At 36.2% G+C, this 17,467-nt stretch overlaps 2 protein-coding genes across 3 annotated transcripts; one reads left to right on the top strand and one right to left on the bottom strand.

The window, feature by feature from the left end:
- The first annotated feature begins 7,023 nt into the window (after positions 1–7,023).
- Positions 7,024–11,395, top strand: LOC127079095 (fatty acid amide hydrolase). Its single transcript, XM_051019505.1, has 20 exons — positions 7,024–7,278; positions 7,397–7,506; positions 7,599–7,659; positions 7,779–7,951; positions 8,147–8,276; positions 8,441–8,518; positions 8,624–8,771; positions 8,898–9,010; positions 9,109–9,184; positions 9,269–9,340; positions 9,423–9,474; positions 9,566–9,637; positions 9,748–9,828; positions 9,962–10,062; positions 10,155–10,247; positions 10,366–10,434; positions 10,536–10,600; positions 10,684–10,745; positions 10,827–10,922; positions 11,087–11,395. Exons 1-20 carry the CDS (start codon positions 7,179–7,181, stop codon positions 11,144–11,146), a joined length of 1,812 nt encoding a protein of 603 aa, XP_050875462.1. The 5' UTR covers positions 7,024–7,178; the 3' UTR covers positions 11,147–11,395.
- A 47-nt stretch (positions 11,396–11,442) lies between these two features.
- Positions 11,443–14,372, bottom strand: LOC127079096 (filament-like plant protein 3). 2 transcript variants are annotated; one of them, XM_051019506.1, is made up of 5 exons: positions 14,004–14,372; positions 13,704–13,848; positions 13,319–13,496; positions 12,062–13,167; positions 11,443–11,897 (listed from the first exon to the last, which is right to left on the bottom strand). In XM_051019506.1, the coding sequence occupies exons 2-5, from the start codon at positions 13,800–13,802 to the stop codon at positions 11,607–11,609; spliced, it is 1,674 nt and encodes a 557-aa protein (XP_050875463.1). In that variant the 5' UTR covers positions 13,803–13,848; positions 14,004–14,372; the 3' UTR covers positions 11,443–11,606. The 2 variants fall into 2 exon arrangements, with proteins under 2 accessions (XP_050875463.1, XP_050875464.1); XM_051019507.1 differs by lacking the exon at positions 14,004–14,372 and having other exon boundaries at positions 13,704–13,965.
- Between the last annotated feature and the right edge of the window lie 3,095 nt (positions 14,373–17,467).

Genomic DNA, 17,467 nt, shown 5'->3' with positions numbered 1-17,467 from the left:
TGATTTTTATTTTATTATTTCAAAATTTCAAAATTATCATCATAAAATTCAATTTTATTTGGCTAAAAAATAAATAAGAGTAGAAACAATTGGATTAAAAAGCTTAACTATATTTAATAGAATGGTAGTCTGTAAATGACAAGACTCTACAAATCTTTACAAAAATTGAAAAATGGTAATTTACATGGAAAAGGGCTACATTGAATACAATGATCACTGCTCTGCCTACCAACTTCAATATCCACTATGCTCTTGGCTTCGGTTGAGGATGATGAATCAGAATTGACAGACTTGCTCAAAATTGCTCTCAAGACTGGAGATCAACCTAATGTAGTTACTTGCCATAATCCCTAATTTTTGCCTAGATTTCCCCAAGGTTGGGGGGGGGGGGGGGGGGGGGGGGGGGAGTACTCAATCTACCGAGATAAATTTTCTATTTTATGTCTCTAATTTTTGCCTGGATCGCCCTTTCGGGTTTTTGATCCACCGAGACACTCATTTTTGCCTAAGCCTCCCTCTCAGGTTTTCAACTTAGCGAGTTGTTCTTTTCTTTTTAGGCGAAATATTTATTGACTGCATCGGCATTTACAGGACGCGTGAACTCTTCACCATCCATAGTTGTAAGAATCAAAGCACCGTCTGAAAAGGCTCTCTTAACAACATATGGGCCTTCATAATTAGGGGTCCACTTTGTAACAACCCAATTTTAGTAATTATTTCTTATATTATTATTAGTATATTTTATTTTACTTAATTGGAGTGTTAATTAATTAATTGGTTGTTAGGTAGTATAATAATCGATTATATTAATTAATTTGGTGTGTTAATTAATTATTTAGTTGAGATGAGATATAATAAATAATTGAATTAATTAACTTGGTGTGCATATTGAGTTGGTTGATTTATTTGAATTAAATAGAGATATTTAAATATTAGGTCTTATTGGGCCTAATAATTAAATTAGAGGTATCACTCTTTAAACCCAAATAGAATACTAGTATATAAGAGGTGAGGAGAGTGAGAATTAGGATTCATTTGATCATTTGACAATAATAAAGAAAGAGAAGTGGAAAAGTAAGGAGAAGAGGGGAAGACCAAGAGAGGAGCCAGGGTTTCCAGAAAATTGAAGAGGTAAGGGGGAGGAGAATCCTTATTATTATGGGTTAGTATGATTGGGTCAATGGGTAGAAACATGTTTAGGTTAAAATCCCTAATTTTTTATGGTTGTGGAAATTGTTAGGTTTTGATGAGTATTCTTGATTTGTGGTGATTTGATTGTTTTAAAACTGCAAATTAACGTTATATACTTAGAGTATTGTATGAGTTATAATTTTCTGAATGTTTGGCTTTTTACGAAATCGAAATCGGAGGTCCGAAAGTCCTCCAACGATGAAAACCGTAGAAAATTCTGCATTCTGTCCGTCGCAATCGCGAGCCTTTTTTTATGTTTTTAGGTCGGAATCATTTTGGTCATAACTTTTGATCCGTAAGTCCAAATCGAGTGTCGTTTGAAGCGTTGGGTATCTAAAACAGAAGGCTATAACTTTGTTTCAGGAATAAAATAATTTTGGAGATTATTTCATGGACGTTTTTGGGGTTGAAGAAGATGAAAATTATGTTGGAAAATTTAGAAAACAACAACTTTTTAGTAAAGCCTTCGTGCACGGTTTTATTCATAACTTTCAACTCGTGAATCATTTTGGGTTGGGGTTTAAAGCATTAGAAAGGTGACTCTAGTAGATATTATGTGAATGGTGTATTTGTTATGAATGTTAAGATGGTATAGATGATCTTAATTGCATATTATGTGAATGGTGTATTTGTTATGAATGTTAAGATGGTAGAGATGATCTTAATTGCATATTATGTGAATGGTGTATTTGTTATGAATGTGTATATGTACCATTGGTGGATAATTCATAGAGTTGAATTATGGTGATATGTGGAATGTTAAGATGGTAGAGATGATGTTAATTGCATATGTTGTTGGTATTTGTACATTCATTCATGACATGGTCGGCTTCATGGTGGAAGCGGTGAAACTGTGGGTTCACATAGACGTTGATCCTTACTTGGAAATAGACGTAGCATACGTTGATCCTTAATTGAAAATAGGCGTAGTAGATGTAGCATACGTTGATCCTTAATTGGAAATAGGTGTAGTAGATGTAGCATACATTGATCCTTAATTGGAAATAGGTGTAGTAGACGTTGATCCTTAATTGGAAATAGACGTAGTGGCTTTGATCTTGTCCGGATCGGAAGCGTGGCTTGGATTCTAGATATTGAATCGGAAAGCGGTGAAACGTTGGGTTCACATTGAGGTACCACATGCATATAGTCACATGTCTTGCATTGAGTCGCATTAGAGTTATGTGATAATTGAGTGTATGCATTATTGTGATTGTGATGTGTGTATGAGATATGGTAATTGAATTTGATGATGTTTGGATACATAACTTGGCAAAGTATGTGATTATGTGATAATTGTAGTTATGTGTATTTTTGGGAATATAATATTGGATTTGAATATTATAATCCTTGAGTTTTTGTGTGTGCTTGAAACATGTGAAATAAATGTTGGTTAATATTATTTACATGGTTATATGAAGTGTGATAAATTCCTTTAATTGTTGATTTAATCACTGTGCCTTATTATACTTATTCATAATGATTTGAATTCTCACCCTTCTGTTGGAATGATGCTTTACACGGCATCGTGCAGATACTCTAGAGTAGTATTGCTGAAGTAAGTGGACGGTAGCTCACTCGAGATTAGCCAGAGAGTTTCCGTATTTTAGTTTGAAGACTAGGTAATGAGCCAATGCTCTGGTCATGTAACACGGGGTAGATTGGTAGTATTGAACTCGTATCCTATTTGGATAAGTATTATATTATTACTTATGAACATGCTTATTTATAATTGTTGTTTGAGAGGCCATCATGCCAAATATTCTGGATATGGTTTTTTTTTATCTTGGAGAGATTATTGAGAGATGATCATGGTAGGGGACATGGATCATCTTATGAAATACATGAGTATTCATTATTTTCCGCTGCGAACACATATTCTTGAATATTCATGATAAGTGAAGTATGTTATTTTAAATGACCAGATGTATTGTATATTGATGATGAATGAGGTTTGGTTTTTGAAAGCTTTTAGTTTTTGAAAACGTCGATGTGACGCCATTTTGTTTATATGCGTGCTTATTTACTCTGATTATATGTTAAGTATTTTGGGATAGAAAAAGGGGTGTTACACACTTCCCCTTAGTGTCAGGTTTAAAATATAGAATCTTCTTGAGCACAAGGTCACTTCTCGGAACACACGAGGCCTGACCTTCTTATACAATTATATACACACAAAAAAGTAGGCTAAACCCACTGGAGACTATTCCCCAGCAGAGTCGCCACTTAATTTCTGTAGCGATAAATTCATGATCGTCAAGCTATGGATAAGCAAGACATCAATAAAACCAGAGTCGCCACTGCGTTTTTATTTTTTCCAAGGGAAAAGTGGTGGTCTTGGTCATGATTTTAGGTCATGCTAGGTACTTGGACCAGCTTGACCAATGCAAAAATTGAGGTCCTTTATCAATGAATTAGGTCTTGGACCTTGAAAAAAAGTTGAAGAGGGACTCAATTAGGACATTTGGCTTAAAGAAGATCTTGAAAAGTTGGAAATATGAAAAAGTTATGGACTTTGGACTAAATGATATGTCATTCTTGCCAAAATGTGACCAACCATCATGACCTAGAAATGCCACTTTGTGGTTTCTTGATTTTTATGGTACATTGATGGATGTTTGAAGCTTATATGATCATATCATGATGTAAAATGAGGCTTGGAGCTTTGGGTTGTGATTTTAGGTCATGTCCATGGGTGAATTCAATGTTGTGAAAGTTCAAAAACCATGACCAAACCAAGTACTTGTAACATGAATGAAATGGATGTTTGATTGGTGAATTATGGTTGAAATTGACTTGAATTAATGGTAAATTAATAATGGTATGATAGGATGATCAAATTAAGCAAGCTAATGAACCAAAAGATGCACAAACTAGGGTTTCTTGAATCACAAGTTTCATAAAGATCCATGGCCATACAAATTAGGGTTTTGAGATGTAAGGGATGTGTTAAGGTGATTCAAAGTATTGGGGTATGAACAAAATTTGGATTTTAGGGATATTAAATGGCATGATCAAGGCTCAAGGTGAACCATGACTTGTACAAGCCAAATAGGGTCAAGAGTTATGGCTAAGGTCCTTGGGTGACCATATGAATCTTCATGTATCTTCAAAGGGGACACACCATACAAATTGGGTTTGGAGAGTGATTGAGATGACTTGAATGATCCTCCAAGCTTGTTGGATGCTTGAGGATATAGATTAGGGTCAAGGTGGATTGGGCACACCTTAACATGATCATAGGGTTTTGAGCTTCATAAATGAACCTCATGCCTTTGGTTTGTGGAATTTTGTGGATCATAAGTATAAATGATTATGATATGATATGTGCGGAATGTATACTCATGAATTAGGGTTATAAAGGGTGATGTGGAGGTAGGGTAAATTTGAGGGTATGACAACCTAGAATCAAAGTACCAAAGTGATGATGAATTACCTGAGAATCCAAAGCATAGAACGCTGGAATGATAATTTGATAAACCATTTCAGGGGTTAAAGTCTAGACATCAGTAGGCGCGGTTTGTTGAACAACAGTAGGTGCATTTTGTTGGACAACAATAGGTGCACGTTGTTGGACAACTATAGAAGAATCAACGGAGGTTGTGAAGGTTGTTGCATTTCCCTTTGGTGGCCTAGTTGGACACTCTTTAATAATGTGTCCATCATTTTTGCAATAATTGCATAACTTTCTTGGACAATTAGAGGCATAATATCCAAAGCGCTTGCAGGGAAAGCATTGAATATTGCTCATATCATGGTTTCTTGACCTCCCTTGTGTAATGTATGTCACTGGGACAATATATGATTTTTGTTCTTCAATGATAGATTATGTAAGAATGTGTTATTCTTCACGTAATAGATCATTGAGACACACATCCAATGAGGGTGTTTGGTCTCTATGCATCAAATTGGAGCTGATACCTTCAAATTTGTATCTCAATTTCATGAGAAATTGATCAGGTTTAGTAGTGTCGTGAACTTTTTGTATCGTGCTTAGACCATCAATACTTAAATTTGAATAAACTATATCAGTGTATTCAGCCAAAGATTCATGAGTTGAGAATAAAAATCAGATATAGAGAGACTATCCAATTTAAAATTAGTTATCTCGTGCTCCAGCTAGAATCTTCAGGGTGCATTGTTCTGGCTGCAAATTTTCTTCAAGTAAGCCCACTTTGTTGCTGCACTCTTGTAAGGACGAAGGTTCAGAACAATATTGGGATCAACCGAACCAGTGATCCAAGACATGATTTTATCGTCTTTGACTACCCATTTGGCATGTTCAACCTTATCTTTGTCTTTTTAGGGGAAGTGGTTATGTCATCAACATGACCCCACAAATCTTTTCCTTTGACATATAAAGAAAATTGGAACTCCCAAGCTGAATAGTTTTTGCCATTTAGGAGAACCATGAAAACAACATGTTTTTCTTTTGACATTGAATCGAAGAACATTGGGAATACGATATGAAAATATGGATTGGAAAATGAATAACCAGGAAAATAAAGACCAAGAAATTTGGACAAGGTAGGAAAACAAGACTAAAGAACACAGACTAGGTTGGATCGTGACATGCTTTGATACCATGTCAAATTCAGAGATATTCTGAAAACTGTCTTTTCTCTCTTGAAAATTCTCATATAATTACACTTTTCAGCCTCATAAATCAACAACTGTCATATATACATTTATGCAGTTTATTAGAATACTTAATACTATTAATCTCAACCCAATAAATCTGCTACACTAATATATAAATCTATGCCATTTATTATCCTAATGAGTAACAATTATGACTATTCTAATTAGCAAATATCAGTTAGATATTCATACATTAAACCTACAGACACAAACATCCAAGTACTTGAAAAAATCATTACCCTCAGACGTAGGGACGCATGTCGTGACATACCTACGACGTTGCTAATCACGAGGGGGACATTTAATGCACCTCTCCCCAAAGACATCAACATCCCATCAAGACTCTTCTATTTTCTTCCACCATAGATAGAACTAAAGATGAACCCGAGAAAACTTTGCTCTACGACATAAGAACAAAGGCTTGGGATAAACTGTTATGGGTCATTCGCAAGGCCCACGAAGAAGACCTAATAGCTAACATTAAAGAGAAAGGCGTATGGGATAGGTGAACCCTCATATCTATCAAGGACACACGATTACACCCTCTATAACATCTCTCACCATTGAAATTTAGTCGAACGACAACTCGCACGAAGCACCGAATCACATGCAGACGATTTTAACTACTCATACTATATAAAGACCCGATCACGTAATTTCACATATTCAAGTCATTCTCACTCACATATTAATTTTCATTCAATAACTAAATTAAATGTTAGAGTGTTAATCTTACATACCCACCTCTCTCTCTCCACGGTACCGGAATGATGCTCCCTCATACTAAGACTTCATTTAACTATTTCACCACATATTTCAAATTCCTTAAATATACCTTTCCAATAATTTACAATCTTGTAGTACTCTTTTATTTTGGATAGAGTATTCCCTAGTATTTGATAAATTTATGAAGATGTATGCATTACATTACATTAAGTGACAAATAATAAGTTAAGAGTATACGCAAGACAAACAACTACTACGTACTACTCCTTAATTTATGTTTTATATATACTAGTACTAGTATTTGACTATTTGTAACCTCTTACCTCAGCAGCATTAGTGCATTACCTAACTACTGCCTCTATCATTACAAGTCAGCTTCTGACTCGTGTGAATTGTAATAATCATAACACCGTTTCAAAATGTCAGAAGCGTGATGTTTTAAATAACCGTATTAATTCTTTCTTACCAATCTTCTACTCTACACACGATACTTGCACCATGTTTTTACTCTCACTATAAATTCCTCTCTCTTCACTTCATTTCTAGTTACTCTTGCATTCTCCGCCAAATCTTGTTCTCTTCTTCTTTTTCTGTCTTACTTTCCAAATACCAACAACATAATGGTTTTGTTCAAACGTAAGTCTGTTGTTTACCCGCCTGCAAATGATGTTGACTTGAGCCCTTACAGCACTGAATTCTACCTCCAAGCAAATGTCAAAGGTTTATTTATATACAACTTTTAGTTTTCTTATTCTGTTGTAGTTTGGTGTCTTTCAATGTCCTCATTGATGGTCATGCATGTCAACAAAATGCTGATGATTTTCTCGATTGCATGCAGCTCCTCGTATGACAGGAATTTTAGTCAAGGTTTTTACTTATTTATTGGAATTTCCATTACTTGGAACCATGATATTGTACATTTTGAAAGGCAACAATCTTATTCACGAGGTAATTAATGTATATATCTGTAACTGTAACTGGTTCAAGAATACTTAACATTATATAGCATATATCAAGTGTTTTTTTGTGTGTTTATGCAGCTTATTACCAACGCAGAATTTGAAGAGTCACCTCTATATGTTCCATTACATCAATTTGAAGGTTTGAGAGAGATTAATTTATGGCCATGAGAATAAGAATTAGATTGTGGAGTTTTGGCCTAGTGCGGAATTATTTGATTGTAGAAAAAGTAGATGACTGATTTGAGTTTATAATTGCAGACATTGAAGAAAAAGAAGTGAAATGCATAGATTCTTCTTTATCTCCGCCTGAAAAAGTTCAACATGCAATAGATTGTTTGCCTATATCTCTAGAAAGAAAACCTTCATTCTTTCGCTGGACGATAATGGATTATTCCAAAGCTTACAGATCGGGCGATATAACACCGCTATTGGTATTTCGTCTTTCATTGTTCCTTTTGCATGGTTCACTCATGAAAACTTTGCATGCATGCATAAATTTATGGTATAGAGAATCTTGTGGTGTGTGAAAGAGGTGTAGGGAAGAGAATAAATCCACAAGTCCTTCATTTTTCTAGTGGTTGATTTGGTTTCTAGTTCTGATGAAATTTTTTATTTTAATTACACAGGTTGCTGAAAGATTTGTTGCTGCTATCGATGAATCCGTAAAACCACCGCTTCAAATGGGATTTTTTATTGACTACAATGTTGATGATATACTAAGACAAGCAACTGAATCAACCATTCGGTATCAAAGAGGTACTTTATAACATCTCAAGTCGCAAGACGGTTTACTGCATGTGAATGTGTGCTTCTCTTACAACCGAGAATCAGGATCCTTACGTTTACTCCTTGTTTATGCTTCCATGTTATGTGTACTCAACCAAGTTCAGATACTAACCTGATGCAATAATATTTTACAGGGGAACCAATCTCGGTGCTAGACGGAGTACCTGTTGCAATAAAGGACGAGATAGATTGTTTACCGTATCCAACAACAGGTAAGGCAGTGTACCATTTTATTGTTTTTCTCAGGATCATCTGTTCTAATGATTAAGCTGCTGATTTCATAATTTGCTAAAGCATCTTAAAATGGTGTGTTCAAGGAGGTACAAAGTGGCTGCATAAGGAAAGGCCTTGTAAAGACGATGCTTGCTGCGTTAAGCGTTTAAGGCAATGCGGTGCCATACTTGTTGGGAAATCCAATATGCATGAACTTGGGTCTGGAGCTAGTGGGATAAACCCACACTACGGGTACGATTAGTACCACCATCAGTCCATCACCATGTGTTACACTCTTTCGTATTATGTTACATATACTGCGGCTTTGCATTAAATAATAGTCGATTTACTCTGATTGTCTTTTTATTTACTTTATAGGCCTACTAGAAATCCATATGATTGCAAGAAGATTGCAGGAGGTTCTTCTGGTGGATCTGCTTCGTTGGTGTCAGCGGGACTGTGCCCTGTTGCACTCGGTGTTGATGGAGGAGGTATTTGATTTAAATCTCTTGATTATCATAATTAGAATGAATGATGATTTATCTGGTCTTTCATTTGTTGAATCACTATGTTGTTTGCACCTGTTCAGGATCTGTAAGGATGCCTGCTGCTCTTTGTGGTGTGGTTGGTCTGAAACCAACTTTCACGCGTATACCACATGACGGGTAGGTATTCATTTGTCGCATCATGTTTAAATACTAGAAGATTTCTAACTATGATTTACATGAACGCGCTTCTGCTATATCCAGAGTTCTTCCTATAAACTGGACAGTTGGAATGGTGGGAATATTAGCAAGCACGGTCGAGGATGCGCTGATAGTGTTAGTAGTCATTTCTGTGATACTTTATCTTCAAGGAACTGATAGATTGGTTTTACAGCATCTGTTGTTTCACTGTTTATAGTTATGCAGCTCTCGGTGGCGAAATTCCATCGCATCCACCCTCCAGTGTATTGGTAAAGATTTTGATCCTTTATCATGATTCTGATTAGATATACACTTTTTATAATCTCTTTGAACTTCTAAAACCTTTTTGTAATGCTTCAGACCAAGATTAATCTTCCAAGACTAAGCTTGACGAAGTCCATATCTTCCATCAGGTTGGCGAAATACGGAAAGGTTAGACACCTAATTTCAAGATATAAACACGCATTATCATTTTCGTGGATTATAAAAGTATGTTTTTCTAACATCATTTATGCTGTTTAACCACTACTTCCATCAATTAGTGGTTTGATGATTGCAGTAATGATGTCAAAGTATGCTGCTCCCTAGCTTTGCTAAAGCTTCAAGATCATTACAATTGGAAGGTATTGAACAATATAAAAATTCTATTAGTTAATGGTTGCTACTTCCCCTCATCAACAATTACCGAATCAAAAATTGAGAAACAGCCGAGACATTACTTGCTAACTTGGCATTCTTTTTCTTCAAACATACAAGATTATAGATGTCACCATACCAGATATAGAAATGATGCGCCTGGCTCATTATATAACAATTGGATCGGAGTGTTCTACAGCGCTTGATTCTTATAAAGCAAAGTATGTAATCTTTATAAACTCTTTGCTTTACTCCTTATTACTCTCTAGATTGAAAGAGTACAGCTTCTGACATCGGTTAATTACTACCAAAGGAATTTTGCAGAATTAGGATGGGATGTAAGGGTAGCACAAAGCATCTATGGTGCTTTCAGCGGCATAGAGTATGTTAAAGCTCAAAGAATTAGGTGAGTGAAACAAGGCGTTTCAGTTTCAATGCCCGCGTTTCTGTGTTTGCAAATCATTTAAACAAGAATGTGAGTTGTGTTTTTGTTTTTAAGGCACATGTTCTTTAAATGTGAACAGGAATCGCCAACTGCAGTTTCACAAGAAAATATTTTCCGAAGCAGATGTCATTGTCTCACCGACAACAGGGTTCGTTCATCCTGATCTATCAAATTCACAGAATGGTTTACTTTAACCATAGTTTTTTTTCTTAATTATGCAATTACATGTTTATGATATATTTATAACAGCGTGACAGCATATCCGATTCAAGATGATGCCTTGAAGACCGGCGAACTTGACTATGTCAATGGAGGTATACATGAAACTTATATGGTAGTTGAACTCTAATTGTTATTTTTTGATCGTTTCATTTTTAACTGTTTTCCATTATTTCAGCTGCACTTGTTCGTTACTCCATAGCAGGAAACTTCCTAGGACTTCCTGCTGTCACTGTTCCGGTAGTGTTCGTTATACAAGAATTTAGATGTTGTTTATATGCTATATATCTAAATGTGTGCTTCATATTTCATATATCACAGGTTGGATATGATAAATTGGGTTTGCCAATTGGCCTTCAGTTTATCGGAAAGCCTTGGTCCGAAGCAACACTAATCCACTTGGCATTTGCAATGCAGGTAAACATTTCTTTCATTGTCGAATCAGATGAAAGTTTATGTTACCTTTTTTATAAACTAAAACAGATGAGAAAATTTATCTAGATAAAGTTGTTTGAGTTGCATACTTTATAAGTCTTCTATGCTTGAATATATTACAAGATTCGGTACTTTTGTGATATCAGGCCATCTGCATGTCGGATTACAGAAAGCCGGAGTATTACTATGATATGCTAAGAAGATAAAAAAGGAAGAACGGTAGCAGTAGCACATTGCTTCCAGCTAAAGGAAAGCCTTCAATGTAGTTTGTTTAAGCGTGTAGGGTCCTTTTTCTTTTCTTCTTTCCCTTTGGTGGATTGGATTTCATCCATTATTAGGATTATAAAACTTGACGCTTTTGATGGCAATTTCGGTTTTTCGTCCTTATTCAATTCCATCAGTATTATAATTAGATTTTGGTACTCAATATTACTAATGAATGCATGCCTTTTTTACCCTTTCCCCTACCTGAATATACAATATGCTGCATAATTCATACTCCTTCCTGGAAAAAAGATGACGATTTTAATTTATTAAGCAGCGCTATCTAGATATACATATGTACGCCTAAGTTTGGATTTATACACGTTTGAATGCTTATGAAGCATATTTACAGTTCACTTTATTTTTTCTCTCACTTCTTTTCTCAATGACTTCATGTTCTGCTCAAGCTCTTGTAGGATAGAACATACCAAAACTAAAGTGGCTTTTTCCAAAGCTAATAGATGGATTTGGTGAATCTGACAATTCAGAATCTATTTTTGGCGAACTCAAATCACTATTGTCACTGTTATTTTTGGGATCTGGTGGTGTTACTTCACTAGTTAACTCCGTAGTGTCCTCTGAATCAAGTAGGAAGTCTTCCAATTTTGCAAGGGACTTCAACTGCTGTCCTAGAGATTCGATGGTTTTCCGGCACTCGGAAAATCTATTAGCAGCCAATTCTAATTCCTTCTCCTACATCAAATGATGACAAGATCAAGACCAAGTATAAAATGGTTAATGCAAAACTTAGCTCTATGCATCATGCAAATCATAATTGAGAGAGCGAGATTGTTAATCAGCAGTATATTTAATCTATGGTTAAATTAGAGAGTTCGCATTGTGAGTTCCAAAGTTACCTGATTGAACATTAACTTGCTATCGGCACCTTCCTTATGCAATATTTCAGTGTCTTGCTGAAGTTGAGCTTCTTGCTTCATTCTCAAAAGCTCATCTTCCAACTTTTCACACTTGGCCAAATTCTCAGCAGACAAAGCCTGCTCTTTCTCAATCTCTTCCTCCAGTGAAGAGATTTTTGAGATCAATTCTTCTGCCTCCGTTTGGGCTGCTCTAAGTTTTGATTCAGCTTTTTCATTTTTTTCTCGGGCTGCTTTTAGTTCATCATATGCTTCTTCATTTGATTTATTTGCAAGATCTAACTGAGTTTGAAGCTCTATTACCGCCAATTCTGTTTCCTTTACCCGACTTTGTGATACCTCCAGCTGTTTTTGGCATTCGTATAAATCCATCTCTAGCTCAACTTTATCTGCCTCCATTTTCACCAGTTTCTTTTCCAATGTAGAATTCTTTTGAACCAATGCTTCCACTTCAGCATTCATTTTGTCTGTTCCATTACCTACCACAGAGAAACTGCTTACACTTTCTGTGTCCGGCAATGCCGCAAGCCTTTCCATTTCAAGGAAATCGTCCATCAGATCATTCTGAGTTGAAAGGCCTATATGATTTTGTGCCACGGCATTCAGTCTCTGCCATTCGGTGTCAAGCTTAGCCACCTTTTTTAAACTCTCCAAATGTTGCTTGCTTGCTGCTTCGGCAGATTCGGTACTCAAATCCCTTTCAATGGTTTTGAATTCAAGTTCCTCGAGCCGAGATTGCAGTTCAATTTTAAGACACGAATTCTCCCTCTCCACATCCTCAAGCCTCTGTAGAAGACCAGAATGAACTGATGTAGCAGCATTTTCTTTAGCTGTTTGAAGTTGAGCCTCAAGCTCAGCAACTTTCCACTCAAGATCAGGTCTTTTTGATTCCTGATAACAAGAGTTATTTGCAATAGCTTCATGGATCTTTTGATCTTGCTCTTCTCGAGCTTGTCGGAGCTGCCTCATACAATCCTTTAGTTCTCCATTAAGATGACTAACTCGATCTTCAAGAACAACATTCTTTTGTTTTGCAGCGTCAAGTTCTTGTTTTAAAGTCAATACTTCATTTTCAGCTTTCTCCCAGCCTAAATAAGCAATGTTTATATAATTTTAGGTATTCATTTTTCGATAAACCATAACGGAGACAGAACTTGAACAAACACAACAATCAGACCAAAAACAACAAAGTCAATTGCAATGCCTCAACGGCTTTCGCGCTGGGCATACAACACATACCTGAGACAGCTTCTTCAGCAACTTTGGCATTTTGCTTTATCAAATCTTCTTTGGAGCTAACATCTAATAGAGCAGCGGACAATTTTTCTGTTAGAGTAAGCACATCAGTAACAACATCTTCGTTTGACGCAGCCTTGGACGTGACTTCCGAAGACGGAGCAGTTCGAGTAGCATATACCTATACAGCATGGCTAAAAAATCATATTCATATATTTCTTTTCCAAACTTACAATGATTTGAACAATCACAGATCTCAGACTTCAAAAGAGGACATAACAGAATTCACATAACCCCAAACACACACAGCAACTACCTAGGATAGAGACAAATACGATGAATACAAAACAACAGTTAAAAATGTATGATGATAGCGAAAAAAGCGGACCTGGTCATCTGATAATCTTTCAGAATGAGATGACATTGATTCAGAACTCTCAGTTTCACCAGAACTTTTACTGTGCCATATCCAACCCCTTCTTTCCATCTATATTTCAGTCAAAACAACACCAACACCACAAAAAAACCTTAACCTGAAAAAAGAACAACACAGCAAAAGTTCAGAACTTGACCATATGGGGCTAATAAAAAAACAATATAAAAAAGGATATTTATAGTTTCAGTGATCATAAAAAAAAGTAGGTTGAAAATTTGCTTAGAATTCACTTTCCAATCCAATGATATCTACCCGGATTTGAACGTTTATGTGAAGTGAAAGGGATCAGAGTCACAGGTGTCTATTTCTTTACACTCAAAACTGAGTCTCCCCAATTTCACGCCACGGTGAATTGGAGAGTGAAGATAAGAGAAAAAAAAAAGCATATTGAATCTTCCAAAAGAAAGAAAAAAAGTGGAGTGAAGAAGAAGGAAAAAATTGAAGGAATGTCAGAAAAACAGCACGTGCATGGGAGGGAAGGGTTGAGGATATGATTGAAAGAGAAACAGATTAGGGAACCTAGGTAGGACCATTTGTGGATTTGGGTCTGAAAACAGACACAAAGAAAAGGTCTAGCGGTGGTTTTTTAACTCTTGTTGAAGGTGCGCGTAGGATAGTACTAGTAAGTTTGTTTCAAACAAAAGGCGCGTTGTTCCCGCTTATTGGTTCTGTTTGTTCGATACTGTCATTAAATATGTTACTTTGTTTCATTTGTTTTGTTTTTGTTGCTGTTGGTAGTACTAGTATTTATTATTATTATTATTGTATTGGAGTACTGATTTGATTTGTTTGTTGTGGATGTGTTGTTTTGTGCAATCAAACGGATGCTTGGATGTTACTAATAATTTACTACTATCATTTTTTTTTCTCCATTTTTTAACTCAGAAAACACAAAAGTACTCTTTATTGTTTGTTTGAATGAATGAAATGAGATGAAATTCAGTAGTATAAGATGAAATTGAATTAGGTTTTATTTTGTACTTGAAGAGAGAAACAAGGTCAGGTTGAAGACGACCACCGTAAAAAAGCTTTTGATGTGATGATGGTTATTCTCCGATAATCGGAAAATGTTATCTGAAAAAAAGTAAATATTTTGACACTCAAGACAGTATGAGATTGAAGTGGAACTTTACAATTGAATGTGACTTACAGTAACACTTATATAGTAAGAACGATTATAACCATCTTTAGATTGCTAAGAGTGGAGAGTCGGGAGCCATTGGATGCTTTCGTGCGGCGTCCATGGATGCAAGTACACTTATTCGCTAGTGATTGGACTTACGGATTGAGTCGGTTCTTTATGAGTCTTTGGCCAACTCGAAACAATTGTCCCTCAAGTCGTTACTGTTAGTTTTGAAGCGAGGATTTTTGTCAAAAGGAAGGTCGGACCAGGAATCTAAGTCATGGTATCATTTTCTATTAAGAGATATATCCCTTTAAGAGGGTGCTCTACGAAGAAGGTGCCTCGTGTTAGCCACACCTAGTGTGAGTAGTTGACATATGGAACGTGTGCATTAAATGCACTTAGTGCAAACAAGACATGCTCACAAGGATGGCTTCCACGTGCCCCCGGGCACGCAGGGGAGGAAAGTGATGTGCCTAGCTCCACTTAAGTGCATATTGGAAACTCTGTCATTTTATATCAATGATGACAGGTTGGAACTTGTGTATCAGGATCTGGGACCATTCTCATATGCGGGTCACTTTTCCATTCAACAACTTCTCAACCATTTGAAAATTCCCCTCGCAATTGCAGTTGATAAGTTAGGCTTACATAAAAGGTACCCAGTACTAGTGTGGGTACAAGAAAAACTCACATACACTAGTTTTGTTCTTTCACATATTTCATGTCTTAATGGAGTTTATTAACCATGACCTCCCTGAAAGGTTGGTCTCTTTGAAGCATGGTCGTAAACTCTTTGAAGTGTTCATGGATTCCTTTAAAAATTTCAAGGATAAGTTCTTCTTTAGTGTGCCCTTTAACCTTGTTGCACATTAGGTCCTTAGTGAGATTCATATAGGAGCGCTTTGCAAATGAAAGAAATAGGTAGCCTGTGTTAGAGAGGCATTGAGGTAGCTCGGATGCCACTATTTTTTATGGTGATTCCGTCAAAGGCCATAAGAGATCCAAGGAGGAGGCCAAGTGTTTTGCTGAACTTGAGTGTCTTAATTGGCCACTGAATGAGAAAAGGTTCCCTAATTGGTGGTCGTGAGCTCATTTTATTCAGCTTTCTACTAGGATTTTAAATAGACTTTCCGGCTAAACCAAGCTTTTAAAAATGATACGTCATGCAAAAAAAAAGGCCTATAATAGGCCATAAGGCAAGCTTAAGCTCAGGTCTTAAAAATGTATCGCATGTCTGACCTATTTCCACCCATATGGCTAGCTAATGTAGGGGTTAACCATTATTTTTACTGTGCATTGCCTATACATTCAAGGTTTGGTGTATTTCTTCATGCACTACCTACATGTTTGAAGCTTGGTGTCTTTGGAATTTCCATTTAATACGGAGATATACTTCTACTACTATCCCATCGTCACTCTCAAGGATGCGGTCGACTCTACATCCATTTCTACTTAATGATTCATCGATGAAGACGTTCCACTTCGTGCATGGCTTAGTTATGGCTAGAGTTAGTTTTGTAATTAAATCAACAAAGACCTGGGCTTTAATGGCTTTCCCGGGTTCAAAGAAGATGTGAAACTTTGATAACTATATGGGCCACTTTGTCATTTTCCTTGCCAAGTATGGCTTAGAGAATACTTGCTTCAATGCTTGGTCATTACTAACCACTATTGAGTGGCCTAGAAAGTAGCATCTTGATTTCCTTGAAGCTACCACCAAAGCTAGGAAAATCTTATCGATCTTATGATAGTAGGTTTTATGACCTACTAATGCCTTTGAGATGAAAATTCTGGGCTTTGGTTGGTGCATGATTTTCTCACGAAGATGATACTGATTATTTCTACTAAGAGCGCCACATATATGAATAAGGTCTCATTGGCCATTGGTCTCAAAAAGATTATGGGTATGGAAAGAGTGTGTTTAAACGGTGTGAAGGTTTGTTCTTATTCTGGTGTCCACTCAAATTATACCTTCTTCCTTAAGAATCTGTAGAACGGAAGAACATGTTAGGTGAACCAAGAAATTAACTTGTTGAGAGTGGTGAACACACCATTCAACTTCATGATTTATTATTTTGTGGATAAAGTCTCTATATTGATGATGGTGTCACATTTATTTGGGTTTGCTTTGAACTCCCTTTCAGTGAGGTAGAATCCAAGAAATTTTCTAGTCTTGACTTCGAATGTGCACTTCCTAGGATTCAACCTCATGTTCAATTGGCATACACAATGCAATACAGTAGTATGGTTACCTTCATGTAATTGTTCCTCCTCATATTTGATTATCATGTCGGCCATGTAGACTTTTAGCTTTCATCAATCACTTGCTCAAATACTTGTTCGTAACCCTTTGGTAGGTGGCACATGCATTTTTTAAACTAAAGAGCAATATATTTTACATGTAGTTTTGTGTAATGTCATTATTGTAGTTCAATTCTAATATATGAAATTCACTTGCAAGATCCCGTTCACAATACTTTTTGTAACACCCCGTTTTTCTAAATTATTTATTTGATTGAACTCACGTGTATTTAATTATTTGAAATTGATTTCTACGTGTTTTAGGTGGTGTTTGGATGGATTGTATTTG

This window comes from Lathyrus oleraceus, chromosome 5 (assembly GCF_024323335.1).
Source record: "Lathyrus oleraceus cultivar Zhongwan6 chromosome 5, CAAS_Psat_ZW6_1.0, whole genome shotgun sequence".
In the NCBI taxonomy this organism is placed as follows: Eukaryota; Viridiplantae; Streptophyta; class Magnoliopsida; order Fabales; family Fabaceae; genus Lathyrus; species Lathyrus oleraceus.
This window is presented reverse-complemented; position numbering and strand designations above follow the sequence as displayed.